Source organism: Eurytemora carolleeae, unplaced genomic scaffold, assembly GCF_000591075.1.
Source record: "Eurytemora carolleeae unplaced genomic scaffold, Eaff_2.0 scaffold464, whole genome shotgun sequence".
In the NCBI taxonomy this organism is placed as follows: Eukaryota; Metazoa; Arthropoda; class Copepoda; order Calanoida; family Temoridae; genus Eurytemora; species Eurytemora carolleeae.
In genome coordinates this window covers 62,612-86,553 of record NW_019396450.1, presented here as the reverse complement: position 1 = coordinate 86,553, position 23,942 = coordinate 62,612, and the positions used below count along the sequence as shown (strand labels likewise).

Genomic DNA, 23,942 nt, shown 5'->3' with positions numbered 1-23,942 from the left:
CTTTATTCAAGTCTAATTATAATTGACAACATTGTTCTGCAATTTCCTTGACTGTAGTCATGTTGTGTGTCTGTACCAAAAGAGTGTGTGTTGTTTAAAGTACTGGTCTGCAAAGCAGTGCGACTGGCTTTCTCATGTCAGTCCAGCGCCATTTCCTTTCCCTTTATTCTTATTCCCTGTTCACAACGGATTTCTCCGCCAACAAAGATAAGATAAAGGGTAGGAGGGTACAGTTGTTAATCGGACAAACCACTTTATAAAAAAAGGGTCACTTGAAATTCCGTCAACAATCCCTTCAAGAGAAATTAACAAAAAAAGATGAAGATGTGAGAAAAGAGGGAGAATATTGAATAATTGTTAGAATGGGTTTCCTGGTTAGATTTAGCTGAAGAGGATGGTTTGTTAGTCTTGTACATACACTTCCTTGCCAGTGTGTTATACATACAGATACAGCAGCTCTAAATAGGTTTTAACCAATATTAATTGATGGAACGAAAATAAACATTAGAAAAAATAATTCCACACTAACGATAAGAGCTAATGGTGCAAACATTTGAAATTTTAAACGTTTCTACTTGATGTAGCAAAATTGTATCTAAATTACAAAGGACTATGACATCAGAGCTGAAAACTTTAGAATGGTGGATATCGAGATCAATGCTTGATCTCCTCTTTCTCTTAATCTCCTAGATTAAATATTTCTTATTCTCCTCATGTTATTAATCAGCAGATCGGGATTAAGGATATCCCATTCAAAAGTTTTCAGCTCAGGTTACAAAGATGTCAAGGATTAGAAATAATAAGGATAATAATGAGATTACTTTCTTTTGACTTAAATGAGACAAAGCAGGGGTACCTATTTTCTTAAAAAATGTTCCACTCTCAATTTCTTAAAAGTACCCCCCGATGTTGGGGTAATATATTGCAAAATAAATGATTTTTGTTTGTGTGAGAAGTGTAATAAAGATGAAAAATAACCTGATGATAACGGATGAGTAGCAGAGTGCGGGTTTGTTTAGAGCGAGTAGCTCCAGTAGGTTCCAGAGTAGAGGGTTCAGAGTTAACATCTTAGAAATACCAAGATCTCTCTCCATAGTTACCTGATAATATTTCAGATAAAAATTACATGAATTACAGTTCAGTACAGTTACGGAGTACATTACAGTAGAGCAGAGTACAGCACAGTTACAAAGTACAGAACAGTAAAGCAGAGTACAGTTCAGCTACAGAGTACAGTAGAGCAGAGTATTGTGCAGTAATGTACATTACAGACCTACATTAAAGTTTATGGACCTTAATTACCTCCTCTTCAGGTCAGGGTATACAATAGTCCATAAACTACATTACAATACTGTACAGTACAATGGAATCCTCTTTTGAAGTTTATGTACCTGTATAAACTCCACTTCTGGCCATGTTGTACCATTGTACATGAACTACAGTACAGTACAGTACAATACAAACGTTTTTGTACCTTTATAATCTCCTCTTCTGGTCACGTTGTACCATTGTACATGAACTACAGTGCAGTACAGTACATTACAATACAAACGTTTAAGTAACTTTATAAACTCCTCTTCTGGCCACGTTGAACCATTGTACATGTACTACAGTACAGTACAGTACAGTACAATACAAACAGTTATGTACCTTTTTAAACTCCTCTTCTGGCCACGTTGCACCATTGTACATGTACTACAGTGTAGTACAGTACAGTACAATACCAACAGTTATGTACCTTTTTAAACTCCTACTTTGGCCACGTTGTACCATTGTACATGCACTACAGTACAGTACAGTACAATACATACGTTTATGTACCTTTATAAACTCCTCTTCTGGCCACGTTGTACCATTGTACATGAACTACAGTACATACAATACAATACAAACGTTTATGTACCTTTATAAACTCCTCTTCAGGCCAAGGTATCCCATTGTACATGATATCAGGAGATATGATCTCTACAAGGATCAGGGATAGTTTCTTACAACCATCATCCAGGGACTGCTGGGACATCCTCTTCTCATCTTCATCTAATAAATTAATAATATAAAATCCTTCATGGTCGTACAACTAACCGTCTGATCCAACGGATTCACATAGTCTGATAATAATCCCAGAGACAAGTTGACGGAGAAGATAGTTCTCCTCTTCAGATATTCTAGAGGAGGGGAAGGAGGGGAGGGGAAGGAGGAGGGACTAGGGAGATTCTGATAAAAATAAACAACTAACCGTCTGATCCTACGGATTCACATAGTCTGATAATAATCCCAGAGACAAGTTGACGGAGAAGATAGTTCTCCTCTTCAGATATTCTAGAGGAGGGGGAGGAGGGGAGGGGAAGGAGGAGGGACTAGGGAGGTTCTGATAAAAATAAACAACTAACCGTCTGATCCTACGGATTCACATAGTCTGATAATAATCCCAGAGACAAGTTGACGTAGAAGAGAACTCTCTTCTTCAGATATTCTAGAGGAGGGAGCTCCTGCTCTGATACCATCACCTAAACAAACAAAATTTAAGTCTTTGGAACTATCACATAAATGAGCAAGTAAGTTTTGAAATAACGGCATGAGAGAACGTTAAATTTTCGTTTAGAAACACGGGGATAACTTCATCAATGTGGTTCAGACAAAGAATGTTAATAATAGGGAAACTAACTCTTTAAATGAAGGGGACCAATTAAAATTACGTAGGAAGAAAATTTGTATTTGCCAAGTAAAAAGTGTAGTTTACACTTATATTATCATTTTAATCTCAAATATATTTTGCCATAAAAATTAGAAATATCTGGACCAACGAGGTTATATTGTATAGAGTGATGATGTACGCTAATCCTTTACTAATTGTACAGACCATAAACTATACCGAGAGCGTAATGCATATTTGTTTATTTTAAGTTGATTCTGGCCTAACATATAGTATATCAATATTAGTAAACAGTTGTAAGTGTACAGTACAGCTAACTGAGCACACAGGTAGAGAACTATCATCCCCCCTGATCTGGACATATTTTTTAATAAACATTATGTAATTGAATACAAGGTTGTTACCTATAACTCCGGCGTGAAAGACAGTGCTTGACCCCAGAGGTTGAACAGGCATAGAGCCAAACTTGAAGTTCTCTCTGTATAGCTTAGCGGTCTGGCGTAGCCTAGAGGTCGTCTTCCAGCTCTCAGGGGTCTAGAACATTAACATAATACATTTAAGACCAGAATAAGGTCTATTATAGTGACATACTTTGGGGGACGATTGTATGGCCGTTAGATTGCTCACGTTAGAATCTTATCTGATAGATAGATAATTAGGACGGACGCCGATAGGAACGTCATCTGCACTGGTCGACCATTGTAGTCTTCAGAAGAAACGGGCTCAGATAAAAGTGATGGTAAAACAAAAATTATTCCAGGCATCTTAAACTCTTTATATTTAAGCAACCAGATGTCGTAGACCATTGCTAATTCAAACTATGAATTAAAATTTAAACTATCTATGGTTTGCACATTATCAGGTGGCAAAGATATCATAAAAGGATTATAAAATGTGAGCTTGAGGAAAGTGATGAGAGCCTGTGATTTAAAAAAAATCGGGAAAATACGACTCATGTCAAAGCTGTTGTTGGGCCTTATTTACGGCTTGAGCTTTCGGGATTCAAGCTACATCTTATTTTCCACAGAGTTGAGTTTAAAAAACCGGTTTGATATTCTATTTGGTGGGTTTTCATAGTAGCAATTGGCGCATTCCGGGTTTTTATGAGAACAAGACTCAGCACTGAGCCTTTTCTCCACTAAAACCAACCAAGGTCGGTTTAATTTTCATTGGACCTAACTCTTTAAGTCGAGCCGAAGATTTTGCAGCTGTTAATCACGTGACACAAGCTGTCGTCAAAGTTGGGTCGAAGATTGGGTCTTAAAGTCTNTTTATTAACCTGTATTTAAGAAGTAAAGAAGGATGAGTAAGGATGAGTATATATTAACCTGTATTTAAGAAGTAAAGAAGGATGAGTATGGATGAGAATATATTAACCTGTATTTTAGAAGTAAAGGCTGAGTAAGGATGAGTATATATTAACCTGTATTTGAGAAGTAAAGGATGAGTAAGGATGAGTATATATTAACCTGTATTTGAGAAGTAAAGGATGAGTAAGGATGAGTATATATTAACCTGTATTTGAGAAGTAAGGAAGGATGAGTAAGGCGAATGAATGCTTGCTTCTAGAATAAATCTGAGAACTATATTTAAACCACTCTGTTGTTTACAAACATCCCTAAAATGAAAAAAATACAATTTGTGTGATGCTACAGTGAGACAAATAAAACTGTCAAATAAGATGACAGCTGTTAAAAGTTTTGATTTCAAATATTCCAATAAACAATGAACATGAAACTCAGTAATTGTTCAGTGTGTACATAAACCCATTTCACTTAATAAGTTGATATTCATGCTACTGCTAAAACTATTTGCTTAATTTATAAGAACATCAAATACACAATAGATTGTTGAAATATTATCTGAACCTATTCCGGGGTTTTAAAGTCTCACTGAAGTAAAAGCATCTAATTATAGGTTGATAATTTAAATAAATCGTCAATCTAAGGAATACGTTTAGGAAAATATTTTTCACCTTAAAAAGGTAGGTACGTTTTTTAGATTTTAATTCGCCTTAGGGGAAAAAATAATTTTTACGAAAAAATAGTTTAAACTTTAGGGTGAAAAGTATCTAAATTCTAAAAGGAAGATTTTTTTTCATTCCCCCCCTTATAATCACAAACCATTTCCCCAGGAAGCATTGTAACATTATCTAAGAGTTGCTGTTTGGCCGACTACAGGAATACTAAGATGCACAAATCACAAAGATGAAGAATATATCTCTATCCTAATCTATTTATCTCTGTATGATGAATATATTATCTCCAGCCTGAGAATTATCTTTTTCTCTATACTAATCTACTTATCTCTGTATGATGAATATATTATCTCTATCCAGAGAATTATCTCTGTATGATGAAGTATATTATAATCTCTATCCTGAGAATTATCTCTGTATGCTGAAGTATATTATCTCTAACCTGAGAATTATCTCTGTATGATGAATATATTATCTCTAACCTGAGAATTATCTCTGTATGATGAAGTGTATTATCTCTAACCTGAGAATTATCTCTGTATTATGGAGTATATTATCTCTATCTTCTTCTATTAGCCTAGTTTCTACCAGAGTAGAGAAGAAGAGTTCAATCAGACAGTGCGCTATCCGATGCAGACTGTTAATTCTCAATCCAGACACCAGGGGGACAACTCTGAATATAAAAAGGGAATGTCAGCGATAATTCAAGTGAACAGGGATTTATAATTTTAAGAATTGAGAAGAAATGGTTTGAAGATGAATTGGAAAAAAAACTTGGACATCAAAAAGTAAGTTTTTTACATCCTCAATGCTACTTTTCGCAAAAAAAATCAGTTTCACCAAAAATTCATTTATTTTCATAACAAAATTAATTTATTTTCACCAAAAAATCATTTATTTTCCCCAACACATCAAAGAAACCCCTAACTTGAAGGGAAAAAAGAGAAGATTTTTCAAGAAAATATATGCACCGTTGAACATTACCCAGAAAAGTTTTGGGTATTAGATAAATAAATTGTCATTTTCTTGCCAGTCGCTACTAAAAAAATAGAGAGGAGTAAGATGAAGAGAAGAATCAGCTAGACCAGATTGAACAAGTTTCTCTGCTATCAAGGTTTGGTTGGATCTAACTCCTTGTATAAATGAGGACTTGGAGTCCAGGGTTCCAGCCTTCTCCGCCTCCACCAGGAGAACTAGATTCTTCAGGAACCTTTTCATATCTCCTTCCCTGACAAACAAATACATAATTAAAACCAGTGCTAAGCAGCTAAGGACCCGGGTCCGGATCCATTTGATCCGCAACATTTTGATCCGGAGGCAAAAAAATATGTGGATTAACGGAGTCGGATCCAAGGGACAAAATATCAGCTAAAACAAAGAATTTTGCTTTCAAAACACAAATGAAAATTTTGATCTCATAAGAGATTTTAATTAAACCTTCCTAATCTCTACATGGTTTCAGCATGAAATAAGCGAGAACATTTTTTTAAAAAACATTTTTTACTTGTTAATTTGTTTGAAAAAAATCATAAACCTTGAAGAAATGATCAGGACCTGGATCCAAATTCGTTTTGGATCCGTATGAAAATGAAATGGATCTTAAACATCGGTTCAATAACCATTATTTTCCCCTTCCTGTAAGTAATTATATAACTACTTTATTTTGTGAAGTCATTAGGGTTTCCAATCGGAATTCTGTTGCCGCGGAATTGCGCGCAAGTGTTCTCGTATTGTGCGAAATTCCGCGGAAATTACATTTCCCGCAATTGCGCACAAGCAAAATCCATATGCGTTGGAAACCATCGAAGTATTTATCGTTATTAAAGGGACTGTTAGGGAATTTCAAGTTACCCTCCATGCAAACACGACAATGCTCGATTTACAACGAAAGAAACACTTGGTTCTTTAATCTGATCAAAATGTAGAAGATAACGTCGTTTTTTTTTTGACTAAAAACCGGATATTTCTGACAGTTTCTCTATTGCTTCTAATTATCCAGAAATGCGTAAATCACTTTCGCAAAGAAATTGCAAAGAAAAATAAAAAGTTTAAAGAAACAAAAACATTGATATATAATTTATACTTGATCAGACAAAGCTTTGCGATTACGCTTACAGTGCCTTACCTTTCAGTTCCTATAATTACTGAGATTTAAACCTCATGGGGAGGTGGGCCTGTGAAGGATAGTAAAAGAAAGCTAACTGAGGTAAAATTTAATTTTGATTTTCCCTAAAAGGAGTTAAATATCTTTTATGAAATCTGTTAAAAACCCCCGGATAATTTTAATCCATGCTGTTTTATTATTATCATTATCAAAGGACAACCTTGAATTTGGATTAAATCAGTTAAATTGTTTTTCAAAAATTCATATTTCAAGGAGTTAGGGGGAATATTATACCCTTCAGAAGACCCCCCCCCCCATCCATCGAATGCATAGATAATTATTACCTCGTCTTAAGTCCTTGTGTCACTACACTGGGAACACATCCTGTATGAAACATCTCAACCTGAAAAAAATTTAAAATCTTTCGTTTCAAATTTTTTTTATTCCTAAATACGGGTTAAAGTGATGGCACTTGACTATACCTGAGAGATAAAGCTGACCAGTACAGTTAGCTCCTCCTTGGACGAACAAGAGAATAGAAGATACTTAATGATATGGATAGTAGAACTAAACAAAAGAATAGAAGATACTTAATGATATGGATAGTAGCACTAAACAAGAGAATAGAAGATACTTAATGATATGGATAGTAGCACTAAACAAGAGAATAGAAGATACTTAAAGTTAATGATATGAATACTAGCACTAAACAACGAACATTGTATGGAATATATAAACGAACTCATTTTCTAATTTCTGTATCTTTTCAACCTGATGATGTAAACCATACTTAAAATATAGACTGAATCAAAAATATTTCATTGTTTGAAAATTCGAAGCTTACGACACCAAGTTGAAAAGATATATGGATTAGAAATTTTTATTTTAAAGCAGTTAGATTTGGAACTTTTGTAGAATTTACGGCTGCTAAGTTAGTTTTGAATTTACAACACTATCATATTACAATAAATGATACACTGTGTTTGTCAAACAGATATTGATTTGAACAAAATACCAATTCTGTAGAAAATATATTTTGTTGAAACAGAGTACTGAGTACTAACCTTCTTCCCTTGTGTATAGCGTAGAGTACAAGAAGCTGTAAAGAAGAGGATCTTAGGAACTCTTGTGAGCTCTGGAGCTGGTCAAGTAGAAGAGGTAAAATAGAAGTTAAACTCTCAACAACTAGAGATTTATCGCCTCTTTGGACTGACCGACCGTGGACCAGCTGGAACAAGGCTGATATAACAGAGTTGACAACCATCCTGCAACATTTTAGTTCATTATATTAACGATAGATTTCTGCCTAATCAATATTTAACCTTGCAAAAGATGTCTATATAAACAGTATTCAAACTTTAAATAATAATTACATAAAATAATCGATATGTGTAACATTAAACTAATTTAACTTTATCTATTCAGTGCAAAATATTACCAACATTAAAGTCTCTTAACACACATTTGATTTAGATCTATTAAGTGCAAATTATTTCAACTTGAATTTAGTGAAAATTATCACGGATAGGTGTCTCTTTTAACAATAGTTCAACTTCGTATTTTTAGTGCAAATTATCACGGATAGATGCCTTTTGAAACAATATTAAAACTTTAACTGTTAAGTGCAAATGTTTACGGATAGATATCTCTTGAAACAATATGTCAACTTGAATTTAGTGAAAATTATCACGGATAGATGTATCTTTAAACAATATTAAAACTTCAACTATTCTATTTGGTTCAAATGATCACAGATAGATGTCTCTTTTATTAATATTTTAATTTGATCTATATAGTGCAACTTACCTCAGATATTTAAACAATATTAAACTTCAACTATTCTATTTGGTGCAAATTATCACAGATAGATGTCTCTTCTAACAATATTTTAAATTGAACTATATAGTGCAACTTATCACAGATATTTAAACAATATTAAAACTTCAACTATTCTACCTAGCGAAATTATCAAAGATTATTATTACTATTATTAACGGACAACCCTGCATTCGCTGAAAAAGGGGTCAACGCTCCTAGCCGCGGAAACGTATCCTTGACAACGCGGTCCACGATGGCCAAGGGGGAAGAGTTACGAAAGATGTCTCTTTCAAACAATATTTCAACTAGGAACTACCTGGAGCACCGAGCAGTATCGTCTGAAACTCCTTCGGATCCTTTCTTTATCAAAATCAACAAAACCTCTCCAACACCACTAAAATAAGATAATTATTAAAAACTACTTTACCGGGAAGTTTGGCAGGATTGGTCAAGGGAACCCGCGTGTTTAAGTAAAATTAATTTTCCGAAAAAGTAGCTGTTCACAATTTCAACGTCTTTTAAGATGCAAATGCGGAAAGTATTTCCCGAAAATTTCGCAGAGCTGAAGGGTATTTTACCATATTTCTCCCAAAGAATGTTAAGTAAAGTAACATCCCGCTGTTGGGGGTTCATGTGTCGGAAATGTTGGACAAAATGTGGTAAAAATAATTACGAGAAATATGTCGAAAACATAAACATAGTTTAAATTTGTAAAAACAAGTACTTATTAGATAGGGGCAGAAATAGAGAACGAGCACATGCAGTAAGTTGTAATCGCTCTGGAAAAATTGGAACCAAACCGGCACCAAAACCGGATCCGGATCCAGGTCATGACCATTTATTTAAGATTTACAGATTTTTTTAACAGAAGAAGAATTTTCGAATTATTTTAAAACTTATTTTTATGCAACAACTTGATGAATCATTCATAAATAAGGACCTTTTCGATAATCTGTCTTTTAACAGTTCAGATATTTGAGTACTGAGAGTAAAAGATTTCTTTATAAGCAGTTTTTGGTTGACATTTTGCACTTGGATCCGGATTCGTGGATCTGCATATTTTTACGGATCCGGATCCAGGAGGCCAAAATGTTGTGACTCCAAAGGATCCTAAGCACTGTTCTAAACATTTGATTTTCATACATTTTTTCAAATTTTGACCTTAACAGGAAGATATATGCAAAAAATGAGCAAGAAAATATCCAAAAACGGTGTAAAACGATGTAAAACGATGCAAAACGATGCAAAACGATGCAAAACGATGCAAAACGATGTAAAACGATGTAAAACGATGCAAAACGAACGGATTTGGTTAGTTTTTCCATTCATTTTAAGGATACAGAGTCCGAATTTAATGAATTTGAGCCGCGTCTCAAATCCGCCAAAAACCGGTTTCAATTGAGCGCCGGTTTAAATCTTGAAACATTGAACACAATTTTAGTGGAACCAATCATATTTAAGCCACGGCTCAAATTCTTTAATTCGGCCTCTGATATTTCAAACATTAATAAAAGCAAGCTTATTTATGTTTTGAAATCTCGGAAGTTTTAGTAAATATTTTCTAAAATCGAGCATCTGGTCACCCACTCCCTTAATCAAAGAAAACGTCCCCACCTGTCCGACGAGAGTAAAATCTTGGTAACCAGTTCCAGTAGCAAGTTCTCCACAGAGGAGAAGTATTCAGAGTTCCAGAGAGGTACTGGAGCAATACATTTATATAATTTGCAATGGACATTGTATTTCGGGTTATTGTTAAACATATAAAATCAATTCTTTGCCTGTTAATAAGCTAAGGGTAAAATAAGACGACTTTCGAAATTCTGGAAAAAAAAATTATTTAAATTTTTATAGAAAAAAATTAAAAAAACTATTTAGAGACTGATGATTTGCTTGTTTCATAAAACATTGCATTTTCCATTAAAATAACATACTTCACCCCATAAAGCAGTTAAATTCCTAATGCTTGAAGCTAAGCTTATTAGAAAGTCTATTCTGTGAAAAAAATCGAGACAAATCCAATCCAATCCAATCCAATCCAATCCAATCCAATCCAATCCAATCCAATCCAATCCTCAGCAGAGATTATAAAATAACAAATAAATAAATAAATAAAATATCAACCATGGATAGCTCAAATACTTCTCTAGAGAAGTAGTTTAGAAGTAGTTCAACTAGTTATTTTCAAATCAAGTACTTCTCGCTGTTCATTAAATCTGAACTCTGGTCTTAATATTGATAAGAAAAAATAATTTTGGAGAACCCGGACCGCGAACGGATGATACACATATTTACCTAAGGTTTGTAGAATTGAAATTGTTGATTGAGTTAAAAGTTTTGGTAGATTCAGAACTAGTGCTTGAGATAGCTGAGGAGATACTGAACACAGGAAGAGTATGTACGGTACTGTACTCCGCTGTTGTACACTGAATATAAATTATTAGGAACAGTTTGTACGGTACTGAACTCCGCGGTTGTACAAATTAAACATAAACTATTGGGAACAGTATGTACGGTACTGTACTCTGCTGCTGCATACTAAACATAAATCATTAGGAACAGTATGTACGGTACTGTACTCCGCTGTTGTACACTAAACATATATAATTAAAAACAGTATGTACGTTACTGTACTCCGCTGTTGTATACTAAACATAAATCATTAGGAACAGTATGTACTGTGCTCCGCTGCTACATTATATAATTAGGAACAGTATTTAAGGATAGAATAAGACTGTACATGAACTCCTGCAGTACAGTTGTAATACCTGAATGAATCTGGAGTAAGTGAGGCTAAAATAAGACTGTACATGAACTCCTGCAGTACTGTTGTACTATATCTAGATGCATCTGGAGTAAGGGAAGCTAGGATAAGACTGTACATGAACTCCTGGAGTACAGTTGTACTATACCTAGTTGAATCTGGAGTAAGTGAAGCTAGGATAAGACTGTACATAAACTCCTGGAGTACAGTTGTACTATACCTAGTTGAATCTGGAGTAGGAGAAGCTAGGATAAGACTGTACATGAACTTCTGCAGTACAGTTGTAATACCTGGATGAATCTGGAGTAAGTGAAGCTAGGATAAGACTGTACATGAACTCCTGCAGTACAGTTGTAATACCTGAATGAATCTGGAGTAAGTGAGGCTAAAATAAGACTGTACATGAACTCCTGCAGTACTGTTGTACTATATCTAGATGCATCTGGAGTAAGGGAAGCTAGGATAAGACTGTACATGAACTCCTGGAGTACAGTTGTACTATACCTAGTTGAATCTGGAGTAAGTGAAGTTAGGATTAGACTGTACCTGAACTCCTGGAGTACAGATGTACTATACCTGGATGAATCTGGAGTAAGTGAAGCTAGGATAAGACTGTACATGAACTCCTGGAGGACAGTTGCATGGTTTCTACCAAGATGGGAAAGAATACTCATAACACTCATCAGCTTAGGAGCCTACGGCAAGAAATCAATCTTATATATATATATATAAATAAGATAAATAAATAATTATAAGATCTGAAAAGGAACCCGCCATGGAACCCCCAGACCGCCCTCAGGGTGCAGAGCATCAACATGCAGTCTGCAGTATGAAGCGTAGCGTCGGAATATTTGTCTGTTTGCAAGTGTATGTTGGTATGCATAATCCATTTTCCTCAAACATTTTTAAAGATTGATATCTTCCTTATTAATAATGAATGATCCGCCCCTCATGCTCCAAATGTTAAATTGAAGATGATTTTATGATAGTTTAAATTTTGATATCTGCTTTATTAATTAAAATCCGCCCCTCCTGCTTGACATGTTTATTTAAATATAATTTGTTCTTATATATAAACATTTTTTGTCGTTGCAAAACTCTATTTAATTACCACAGGGGTTTTTTAATTTTAAGGGCAACGCCGGCCCCTTCAGCTAATAATGTTTAAAGACTGATGTCTGCCTTGTGAATAATGATCCGCCCCTCCTGCTCCAAATGCTGACTGGATATACTCAGAAAATCCTAAATATATTAAAAAGAAATAAAATAAAAAAATAAAAGAACAAAAGGAAACGATAGGAAACGAAAGGAAACGAAAAGAAACGAAAGGAAACGAAAGGAAACGAAAGGAAACGAAAGGAAACGAAATTGGACTCACCGTGAAACCGAAGGCTAGAACTCTCCTGATGAGAGTATGAGGAAAGCAGGATCCAAGATGAGCAACAACCCAGTCAAAGTAGGGAGAATGTTTAACACTGGTTTCCAGCAGAGCAGATACACATCCTTCACTGTCCTCATCTAGATCAATCAATCAATCAATCAATCAATAAATCAATAAATCAACAAATCAATCAACCAATCAATCAAACATTTAACCATTAAATCAATCTACCAACCAATTTACCCACCAATTTACCAACTAATCTACTGACCAATTTACCAATCAATTTACCAACCAATTTACCAACCAATTAACCCACCAATTTACCAACCAATCTACCAACCAATTTACCAATCAATCAACCAACCATTAAACCAATCAAAATCTAAAAGAGAACTTAAAGTGGAAACCCTCGACTTCCCTTGCAAAGAAATACTTTTTTCTTACTGTCGAGTTTTTCAATAAATTAAAATAATTTATATCTCCGATAAAAAATGTTAATGTCAAATGCATTTTGTGAGTTGGTAAGATTAAAACCAATTTAAACAAAAATGTAAGTCCAAATAATCCAAACTAACCTATTTGTTTTGAGAGACATTCAGCAGATATCTCTATCAGTACGGGTCAACATGTCAAGAATCAAGGCCAGATCAGCCTATCAAGAGTCAGGGACAGGTCAGTATGTCAGAAGCCAAGGACGGGTCAGCAGATCCGAAGTCAAGGGGGCCAACTTGTAAAGAGTCTAGGATAGGCCAGTATTTCAGTAGTCCAGGGCGGGTCCGCATGTCAGAAGTCAAGGACGGGTCAGAATGTCAAGAGTCAAGGGCATGTCCGCGGGTCGTGAGTTAGAAACGAGTCAGCATGTCAAGAGTCAAAGGCATGTCTACAGGTCAAGAGAAAAAGATGTTTCAGGATGTATATTACGGGTGAGAAGAGTTAAGGAATGATCACTGATCAGCAATGTCATAAATGAATACCTAGTGTCCAGGGACCTCTGTAGGAATAATCAGCACATCATGAATGAATACCATGAGTGTCCAGGGACCAAGAATAAATACCTATAGTGTCCCAGGACCATGGATGAATACCTAGAGTGTCAAAGGACCATGAATGAATACCTAGAGTGTCCAGGGACCATAAATGAATACCTAGAGTGTCCAGGGACCATGAATGAATACCTAGAGTGTCCAGGGACCACTGTGAGATGATAGGAGCCCAGGAGCCAGGATTAGTCTCCACGAACCCGGATAAAACCTCTTGAAGTTCTCTGAAAACAAGTTTAATAATTTTCAAAAGAACAAACATTTTCTATTCACATTTTTAATTCATGATTATTGTTCATTTTAATTTTTAAATAAAGGTTCACAGAAAGAAAGTTCTTTCAATTTGATAAATCTTATTTTTTAAAGAAAAAAATTTAAATAATGCAAATGGGAATGATCCAGATCCATTTTTTTTCTCTTCCTTTTGGGTGAATTTTTATGCCGACACCTAGATCTCATGGACACTGAAGTTTGGATTATAAGAGCAAAGCTTTTTTGGTTTCAATCATGAACCTGCAGAAATGGCAATAATGTAAAAAAAAAATATTATTCTTACCCCACCATTTCCTCCTCTTCCGGAGTACAGGATTTAGCATCAGAAGACGGGGTATAGTTGGCAACTAGACGGTCGAAAACAACTAAAATAAACTTGTTTATCAGTAGACGGGGTTTAGATGGCAACTAGATGGTCAAAAACAACTAAACTAAACTTGTTCATCAGAAGACGGGGTTTAGTTGGCAACTAAACGCTTATAAAGAACTAAAATAAACTTGTTCATCAGAAGGCGGGGTTTAGTTGGCAACTACACGGTTAAAACGAACTAAAATAAACTTGTTCATCCGAAGACGGGGTTTAGTTGGCAACTAGACGGTTAAAAAGAACTATAATAAACTTGTTTATCAGAAGGCGGGGTTTAGTTGGCAACTAGACGGTCAAAAAGATCTAAAATAAACTTGTTTATTAGAAGACGGGGTTTAGTTGGCAACTAAACGGTCGAAACAACTAAAATAAACTTGTCTCTCAGAAGACGGAGTATAGTTGGAAACTAGACGGTCGAAAAGAACTAAAATAAACTAGTTTATCAGAAGACGGGGTTTAGTAACAACTAGACGGTCGAAAACAACTAAAACCAAAAAATGTTAATCACAATATAAAAGGGTAATAAAACCTAATTGAACGAATTGCTATTTTTAAGCCAAATCTTAAATTTAAGAACAGGGGGCAACTAAGTTAAAAGGAAGAAAGAAAAAAGGAAAGAAGAGGAAACCTGAATAATATTCAAAGACTGCATCTCTGGCACAGGGTAGATTCTTTAAAAGGTTTAATGCAACCCCGGAGAGTCGAAGGTTCAATCCTCGTCCTTTCCCCACTCCTAGAATACATTAAAAAAAATACTTTTTGTAAGCGGTTTGTTTACTAAAAATTACGGAAACTCAATATTTTTTAGTAAAGATTTTGTTTGAGTAATTGAGCATGATTTTTTTCAAGTAGATTTGGTATGACCATACATTAAAAAAAATTTCGTAAAAAAAAATTTTTTAATATCTTTTAATTCTATGACTGGATGGAAAAATGTACATCTAAGAACAGGGGGGGGGGGGGGGGGTTCATTATTCTACCTTCAAGAAACTGTTTGAGCTGATTCATCAAATCCTTCTCTTTATTGTTCTTGGTCCTCTGGTTCCCCGCCAAGGGATCCACAAGGCCCATTGTCATATTTCTGTAAGATATGGAAGTCCTAAGATAGGAATCAATGAAAAGCAAAAAGAAGTATAACTCGGTATAATCAATTGAACTACTTCTATTGTAAACTCTTGGCTACACTAGACAAGCCCATACTTAAATGAACTACTTACTACCATTCAATAATTCCGAACCTGAACACGCTGGACTGTCAAACTCCAGCTCATTAATCAAAAGTAAAAACAATACAGCACCAAAATCCCCCCCCCCCTTGTCAATTCTCCTAGTTGGGGAAAATAATTATTCATTTTTTCACCCAGAACATCGACAAACATTTCCCGAAAAACTTATTGAAATTATATTTCCCTGTCCTACAATTGTCGTCGTCGCGACTTTCTGTTTCAATTTGAATTTCTACCAAGATATTAAACATTTTAACAAAGAGAATCTCTCAACCTTATAAACTTGTAATTTGAATAATGCTCGTTAGGGACTAAAGCATTGGTATAATCCCCGACTATTGTAGACCAATATGTATAAAACCGGGTTAAAGTAGAATCTTACTGTTGTTTAACAAAATATCCGGTTTTGTTTGAATCTTACTGGAAAACTACACAATTTTTATGATAACCCCCAAAATAACGGTAATTTCATCAATTTAAGATACCAGGAGTTATCCTATCTTTAAAAAATCCCAACTCATCTCTCCTACCAACAATACTCCAAATCTCTGCTAAAGGTTAAAAAGTACAAACAATAATAATCAAAATTTATATTCTACGATTGTAGTGAATTCATCTGTGAGGGAATGTCTATTGTCTAATACTAAGTCTAAATTCACTAATAACAATAAGATGTCTTCTAGAGAGGGTTTAATTCAGGGATTAATCATAATAAATGAAAAATGATAATTACATCTTAAAATCTCCTCTGTGGTCGGAACTTGTGTAATCCTATTAGATAGGGCAAATCCGTATATTTATATATGGGCCGGGATAAATTAATTTATTTTGAATATCTCTAAAGCAGTGCATAGGGTCCAATGCATTTTGAAGCAAATTGGGATCTGTCCTGAAAGAACTGGATCCAGATCCAGGCAGCAAACATTTCTTTAACTGATTTTGTTTTAACAAATAAAGAATTTTAAAATTTATTTTTGCTAAAAATTTATGAACAATTAAAAGAGCTTTTTTTTTAAATTTCTCATTTTTCAACAGATGAGCAAAAAGATTTTTGGCTTACGTGTATCCTGAAACCCCTAATGTTGCGGATCCGAATCCTATGCACTGCTCTAACTGGCCGACGAATCAGAAGTCACTTTATCATTTCAAATCAAAAGTTTCGACTCTGGATGTTGAGTTGAGAATTTTTAATTATAAGCGCTATCTCATTTAAAAGTTCCGACCTACAGAGTTTTAGAACTATAAATGCTGTAATCAATTATATAAAATCAACGAAAAGGAAGACAGAGTTTAGAAGTATTTCTAAACTTGAATCAGAAGAAATATCAAAAATAGAGCATTATCCACGCAACCAGACCGGGTATGAGTAAAAAGGGTAAAGAGGGTGAAATCAAAGTAATACATGTAAAAACTATTCAGAGTTTAGAACCTTTAAATGAACCAAAGGAGATAAATCCGCTCTAGCTCTGAATACATCAAAGACGACGTTATGAGTCGAAATGTCATATATGGTGATAGATAGATACTAGGGTGACACACGAAAAAGTGAATGTAAGAAAATCAAAAGGTGCATATATCATATGTTATTTGGGCGATGTCAACCCTTAAGTGTAGAAATGTGACGATTTTTTTGCGCTCTAACTCAATGAACGAAGGTGGAAGAAGTTTCAGAAAACAAATCTAAAAATTTAGATAAAAGGATGAAATTTTACATTCAGCCTCCAATTGTGCTCGGAGGTCATTGACCTCCATCAAAAATAAAGGTTTTCCCTAAAAACAGAAAACGACTTCCACCTGGTGCATTACTCTGATCAACCTAAGATTTTGGCACATCATGTTCATATTGGGCCGCATCACCCATAGAACCTATGCAACCCAAATATTAGTCTATTAGTTTTGTCTATTTGTTTATAAAGTAGTTTGGGATTTATTTATAAAAGAGAAAAATATAGTTCTATTCACCCCTTTCGTGTGTCAGCCTAATAGATACATATTAAAGGAACCTGGTTTGTAATTAGTTTGACCAAAACGAGGAATATTTTCAAATAAATGCTGGAAAAGAAAAGAAAATTGATACATGACTTACAATCTTTATCACTCGGAACAAGACTTCAAAACAATTAATGTGCAAACGAATTCTAAGGATAAAAAAATGTTCGCCTAGTAAATATACAGGGTGTCCCAATAAACCTGGGAATTGAATGACGATTTCGATATCGTCGTTTTAAATAATTCCTTGATTTAGTATGGTGATACCTACTGAGAAAGCTTTAATCCGGAAGATTTTCGTCTGCTATGTTTACAATTTTTTGTTTATGTTTTGACTGCATACGGTTGTACTAAGTAAAACAAGAAAATTACAGTATACAAACAGAGTAAACTTGTCCGTCTTCACTGTTCATCTTGCGGAGACATTATAGGCACATCTTTACAGTCTTTAACCCATTTCATAAAATAAACTCTAGCAGACATAATAATATTATGGCTTTTGAAATCAGGTATAACAATTCTGATTATTAACAAAGACGATCTCGAATTCGTCATTCAATTCCCATGTTTATTGGGACACCCTGTATATTATGTACCCCTAAAATCCTTGTATAGAAGTATCATGAAATGTGTGTGTGTGAATATTTACATTGGAGAAAAATTATACCTTTAAAACCCGCTAAAAAAAGATATATATAAAAACTTTTTAAAAACCTGGTTTTGAACAATGTGCTTAACCATTATAATAGTCCTTAAATTTGAATAAGCATTTAGGACGAAGAACTAAAACTGGAAGAAAATGAATAAAGGAAAGGAAGTATGCAGCAGCGCCTAGAATTCATCATGAAGCAGTGTATATCTGTTGTCGGAGGGACGGAGATGTTTGAACTGACTCTCTGGAGGATCGGTTGCTCTACCGGCGTTTCTCCGAACTACATTGTGATCCTTCTCCCGAGGGATATGGTTCCCAGTATCTACAGTGTTCTCAGAGTCATCAGACGCCTACAACAATAATAGTACAGGATAAGGAACCTTAATAAGAAAGCTTATAAATACGACATAGAGGTAATAACAACTTGCCTTCCATCAGATACATACCGATTCACAACGGTACCATTTTAATGTAATCTCCTTAGATATGCCTGTTTTGCTATTCAAAAATTGATATATTCCAATTATGGTTCCTTTTTTAGCGACCTCAAGCGGATGTTTGCAATGAAGACAATCACCGAATAATATAGGGAGGAAAAATGATCTGTAGGAAATTACCGATTCATAGGGGAATATTAACGATTTATGGGAGAAAATAAATGTATATTGATGGAAAATAAATAATTTATAAGGGGAAAAAATTAATTTTAGGATTAAAAGTATTAAAACCTAAGGTGGGGATTGTCAGTTAATGTTCTATATCAACCCCACTTCTTCGAAAATAATTCCCTTCTCTTCCAATCATGAAACTTTCTAAATTACCTTCTCCTCCTCATCAGGACCGTAGTGGAACTCTCTGTGTAGTTTACCGCTGTATAGATCCTGTAGGAACTCCTTCACTTTACCCTACACACACACACAACAATATGCAGGGGTTTAAACTAGTTCTGCGAAACTCATACCCCCCCCCTTTCGTATTGGTACCCTAATTAATAACCATTAGTCAGATCAAATGTGGACATAAAAGGGAGCCCAGATTTGAATTCTTAGTCCAGAAATGGAATTTAAAGAATTTGAGCCGCGGTTTAAATCCGCCAAAACCCGGTTTAAATTTAGCGCCGGCTTAAATCTTGAAACATTTGATTCAATTTTAAGTTGAACCAACCATATTTAAACCGCGGCTTAAATTTAAACCGCCGTTCAAATTCTTTAAATTCGGCCACAGTTTGAGTTTTGAAGAAAATTAAACAGCGTTTGAAGAAAATGACGAACAAACTGGAATAACTCAAGAAAAAAATTTATTTGATGTTTATTAATTAGTTCTACTGAATACTTTCGGGAAAATTTGAAAGAAAAAAATTTCAACAGAGGCAAGATTCATGAATGAATGATCACTTACCGGAACTCTCATTTCTTCTGTTTTTGGGAATAAGTACATATGTCTGAAGGAATCAATGGCGATCAAAGGAAGATCTTCCTTTGATTTCCCAAGATGATGGAGTGGATGGGCGAACTTGACACCGTCGGCGGTCAGGAAGTTGACCTGCTGTCTCTCAGACATCAGTTCACGTTTCACAAGATCATTGTACTCCTAAGTAGAAGTCTATACAGGTCAAACAATGAGGTCAAATAGTGTTAAACAAGCCATGATCACTTTAGATCTTAAAATAGGACAATACAGTCAAACAAATTATATCACTGAGGTCAAATAGTGTCAAATAAATCATAATTTTAGACTTAAAAAATAGAGGTCAATACAGGTCAAACAAATCATATCAATGAGTTTAATTTGTGTCAAATAAATCATGATCCCTTTAGATCTTAAAATAGGACAATAAGGATCTAACAAATCATCTCACTGAGGTCAAATAGTGTCAAACAAATCATGATCATTTTAGACTTAAAAATAGAGGTCAATACAGGTCAAAAAAATCATATCACTGAGGTCAAATAGTGTAAAACAAATCATATCAATGAGTTCAATTTGTGTCAAATAAATCATGATCTTAAAATAAGACAATACGGATCTAACAAATCATATCAATAAGGTCAATCAATAAGTGTAAATAAATCATAATCACATTATTATTATTATTATTAAATCAAACCAAACTATCTAAATCAAAATAGAGGTCACAAAAAAATCTACGCTTAAATCTTAAAAATCAAAAGCCAAAATGTTTAAGAATAACTTTAGATTAGAGACAGTGGTTTATAAGAGAGAAAAGACGACTATTAATCAGTACCTTGATACTAGTTGTATCATCAGGATGATGAAATAGAATAAGAAAGGGTAAACCTTCCTCGGTCAGTTCCTCAGCGTTTTCAAATGTTATCTCACGAACCAGAGGATTACACTTCTCTTGAACCCAACTCTTAAAAAAATAAAAATTGAATAAAAGATATGAAGAGAAGAGATCTGCAAGAAGTCTCAGCTTGGGCAATCCAGACCGCCACAGGTAGTGTCCGATCAAAACCGATAAGATCAATATGGAGCTTTCTAAAAGGAACCACTCATTTGTAAATGGGTACCCTTTGTCAGAGCAAAGTAAGATATCCTTGTTAGTCCATCTGAAAATTCATAATTTCCAACTGTGAATTGCGGATTTATACAGCAGAAACAATGAAGGAAATTGTTAGAATTATATGTTAAAAGATTATAAAGGAACATATTTTCCTTATGGTGACTGAGAAAGGTTTAAATTTAAAGACTTTAAAGACTACTTTAGTTAATCAATCATTCAATTCTTTAACTTGTGGATCAATTGAAATTAAGTCAACAAAAATAAACTTATTTTTTATTACAATGATTTCAGTGTTAATTTATAACAAAGAGTCAATAAATGTACTCACACAACTATTTATAACATTAATATGATTGTAACCTGGAAATCCTCGAAATTGACTAGACTGCCGAGATATGCTTCGTCGTCCTCATTGGATCGAGCCTTACTTGGCCTAAGCATTAAAATATTGTTACTAGCCTGAGAACCCAGCGTTGCACAGGTTACTCCCACCGCCTACCCGCACTTGGTCGTAAATTACGATTTTAACTATTTCTCCCGATAACATTCGACCCGCATCAAAACTAAATGGATCCTAAGCACTGGTTTTGTTTTTTTTAAATTGTATTTAAAAATAAATTGCTTATGAGATAAGTTTATGACTTATCACGACTAATTTGTAAGATTTAATGCGTTAGGTTGTTAATCATTCTAAATTTTACAACCCCCCTCGATAAAAAAAATCATTGAAAAGTATTTTCCCCCCCACTAGAGCAAGGGGAGGGGGGGGGCAATAATGTGCCCCTTGACTAGAAAAAGTAAACAATGTTAACCCTGGGAAACCACCTGAAAGCCACAATATCATGTCCAGGAGGATGCATTTTCTCAACAGATTCTCCAAATCCGGCCATAAACTTACAATCATCCTGAACCCAGGAGTTCAAATTTAACCTCAAGACTTAACAAAAGCATGAAAGGTCGGAACATTTATTCAATGGGTGCATAATGAAGGGGGCTATAAACATTTGGAATTTGGGAAAAAAAATACATTTAAAGGGAAGGGGGAGGCATAAAATGGGGAAACTTGGCAGTGGATTTTCAGTTTTCAGTCTCTCTTTTTAAAAATTAATTTTACCCCTCCCTTCCATGAATATTGATTATATGTTTTTGCATTCAATGTTGTTGGGTAAGTTGTACAGGCACCAAAATTAATAGATTTGAGGGGTCGCAAAACTGCCTACTAGTTACCACCGATTCAAAATTGAAACACTAAATCAAATCCTTTCTAAATCTTCAAGTTTGATCCAGTGATTAAATTCGGTAAAAATTTCTTTAGATTGATTTGAACTCCTGCCTTTAGTTTAGTGGCAACTTTTTTATACGTAGAATATTCTGCAGATTCCTTCTTCTCAAAGTATCCAATAACATACTGGGCCTTCTCTTCTAGTTTGTTCAGCACCTGGAGATCCTCAAACTCATCAACAGGGTTCTTCGTCTGTTCCACGACAAAGTCCAAGAAGGCCTGAGCAGACCTTTGCCCTCGGTATTCCTTCTTGGCCAGTTGACCATTGACAACGTATTTGATAGTTGGGTATTTAGTAATATGGAACCTGGTACCGAGGCTAGATTGCGCGTCGCAATCAATCTTCCCGACTAGGACGGATTGACCTGCAAGCTCGGAGCTGATCTTCTCCGCTCCCTCATCCCAGATAGGAGAAAGCATGTTAGAAAACCTGCACCAGTCCGCGTAGAAGTTGATGAAGACGAACTCATAGTCCTCGAGAACCTTGTCGATGTTACTGGTGTCGAGCTGGACGGCACCGCTGTCGCAGGGATCCAAGAAGGAGAGGAGAAGAAGAAAGGCTGGAACTATAGCTCCGGATTTTACCATCATCAACCACTTCTCTGAAATACTATAGGATGAGAGACTAACAATGCATTAGAATAAAAGACCAATGCATATTTACAAAGTATTTATCCAAAAGTTAACTAAACGGGGGCGAGGGGTTTCAAGTGAACCTTAAAACAAAGATGGTAATGTCTAATTCACAACGGTACCCACAAAAGCTTTGTCTGATCAAGTATGAATCAAATATGAAAAGATTAAAACTTTAAAAACAAATTTTTTATTAATCAACCTTCTCCACCTAGTGACTTTTCTGCGACAGAACAAAATACAGGATTATCAGAATATGACACTTAAGGCGTCAACTTTTCTATTGAAAACACAATTTAATGCTTGATAAATATTATTCATAATAAAAACATCAAAAAGAACTAGAAGGAAAATGAACTTTCAGTATCTCGAAATTTACTTAAAATAATTGAAATACTATCAGATGACGTCGTGATATGTCTCATAGATATGTTCCGCGAAATGTTTATTCGTTTCTTCACTAAATTATTATTATTCAAATCTATTTATTGTTCAAAAACGCAAAGATACAAATAAAAATACACTTTATATATATATTGAAGACATGTACATTTTGATTTTCTGATTTTATTAAATGTGTAGACGAACACAAATATTAACTATATCAGCAAAGATTAATAGAATAAAATAGAAGTGCCAAAAAGCAGCAATTATAAAAACTGGCGAAATTATCCAGAGAGCTTCAGGTAAGCATGGTTTTAAAAGGCAACATTCAATGGGACGGTTTCTTCACTAAATACATTTCTAACTTGTCGACGTTTCAAAATTTCAGGAAAATAAATTTCTCCGCACCACTGAGTTATCAGTTTTGTAAACAGGTTTGCAGAATTTTCTAAACTGAGGTAGCTTTGCCGCGTAACAATTAACTTTTAAAAATCGTCTTTTAAGATTTTTCAATGGATCTTTATTTATTTTTTATTTTTTATTTTTAGTTTTTACGCAAAATTGAAAAAAAATAATCAAAGTTTTTTCTTCATAGATGCACACTGTGATACTTTTTTAAAAAGTCCCCTTGTAACGTTTAAGGTTCCTTTACAGCTGTCATTAAAGAGACAACAGCTGTTCCGGTAATAGCTGTATTTCTTCAAAACAAGAATGCCGGAAAACAGCAGTACAAAGCTGTCGTGCAACCAGAATAAAATACTCGAAGAAAAAATGGGAATGGTCAACTTTACTTCCTTTTTTATTAGAATATAGTAACGACAAACCACTCAAAGAAAGTAAGGGTCCGTCCTAGCATACGATTTTTGGACCCCCC

General features: G+C 34.7%; 3 protein-coding genes across 7 annotated transcripts; all 3 read right to left on the bottom strand.

Moving 5' to 3' along the window:
- Positions 1-280: 280 nt before the first annotated feature.
- Positions 281-13,310, bottom strand: LOC111703526 (integrator complex subunit 5). The gene is made up of 18 exons (XM_023475489.1): positions 13,274-13,310; positions 12,693-12,832; positions 12,497-12,556; positions 11,891-12,009; positions 10,846-10,976; positions 10,168-10,252; positions 8,870-8,947; positions 7,800-8,000; positions 7,218-7,302; positions 7,080-7,138; positions 5,691-5,859; positions 5,155-5,309; positions 4,169-4,271; positions 3,058-3,187; positions 2,391-2,507; positions 1,904-2,037; positions 979-1,100; positions 281-458 (listed from the first exon to the last, which is right to left on the bottom strand). Exons 4-18 carry the CDS (start codon positions 11,995-11,997, stop codon positions 296-298), a joined length of 1,839 nt encoding a protein of 612 aa, XP_023331257.1. The 5' UTR covers positions 11,998-12,009; positions 12,497-12,556; positions 12,693-12,832; positions 13,274-13,310; the 3' UTR covers positions 281-295.
- Positions 13,311-13,694: 384 nt separating this feature from the next.
- LOC111703524 (integrator complex subunit 5) lies at positions 13,695-15,585 on the bottom strand. The gene is made up of 4 exons (XM_023475486.1): positions 15,359-15,585; positions 15,007-15,111; positions 14,295-14,376; positions 13,695-13,962 (listed from the first exon to the last, which is right to left on the bottom strand). The coding sequence occupies exons 1-4, from the start codon at positions 15,453-15,455 to the stop codon at positions 13,710-13,712; spliced, it is 537 nt and encodes a 178-aa protein (XP_023331254.1). The 5' UTR covers positions 15,456-15,585; the 3' UTR covers positions 13,695-13,709.
- A 594-nt stretch (positions 15,586-16,179) lies between these two features.
- LOC111703522 (endoplasmic reticulum resident protein 44) lies at positions 16,180-22,653 on the bottom strand. 5 transcript variants are annotated; one of them, XM_023475483.1, is made up of 9 exons: positions 22,103-22,653; positions 21,595-21,674; positions 21,130-21,202; positions 20,491-20,619; positions 19,644-19,835; positions 19,067-19,150; positions 18,190-18,595; positions 16,828-17,764; positions 16,180-16,352 (listed from the first exon to the last, which is right to left on the bottom strand). In XM_023475483.1, the coding sequence occupies exons 1-7, from the start codon at positions 22,640-22,642 to the stop codon at positions 18,425-18,427; spliced, it is 1,269 nt and encodes a 422-aa protein (XP_023331251.1). In that variant the 5' UTR covers positions 22,643-22,653; the 3' UTR covers positions 16,180-16,352; positions 16,828-17,764; positions 18,190-18,424. The 5 variants fall into 5 exon arrangements, with proteins under 5 accessions (XP_023331251.1, XP_023331253.1, XP_023331250.1 ...); XM_023475485.1 differs by having other exon boundaries at positions 16,180-16,339; positions 16,832-17,764; XM_023475482.1 differs by having other exon boundaries at positions 16,180-17,129; positions 17,608-17,764.
- Between the last annotated feature and the right edge of the window lie 1,289 nt (positions 22,654-23,942).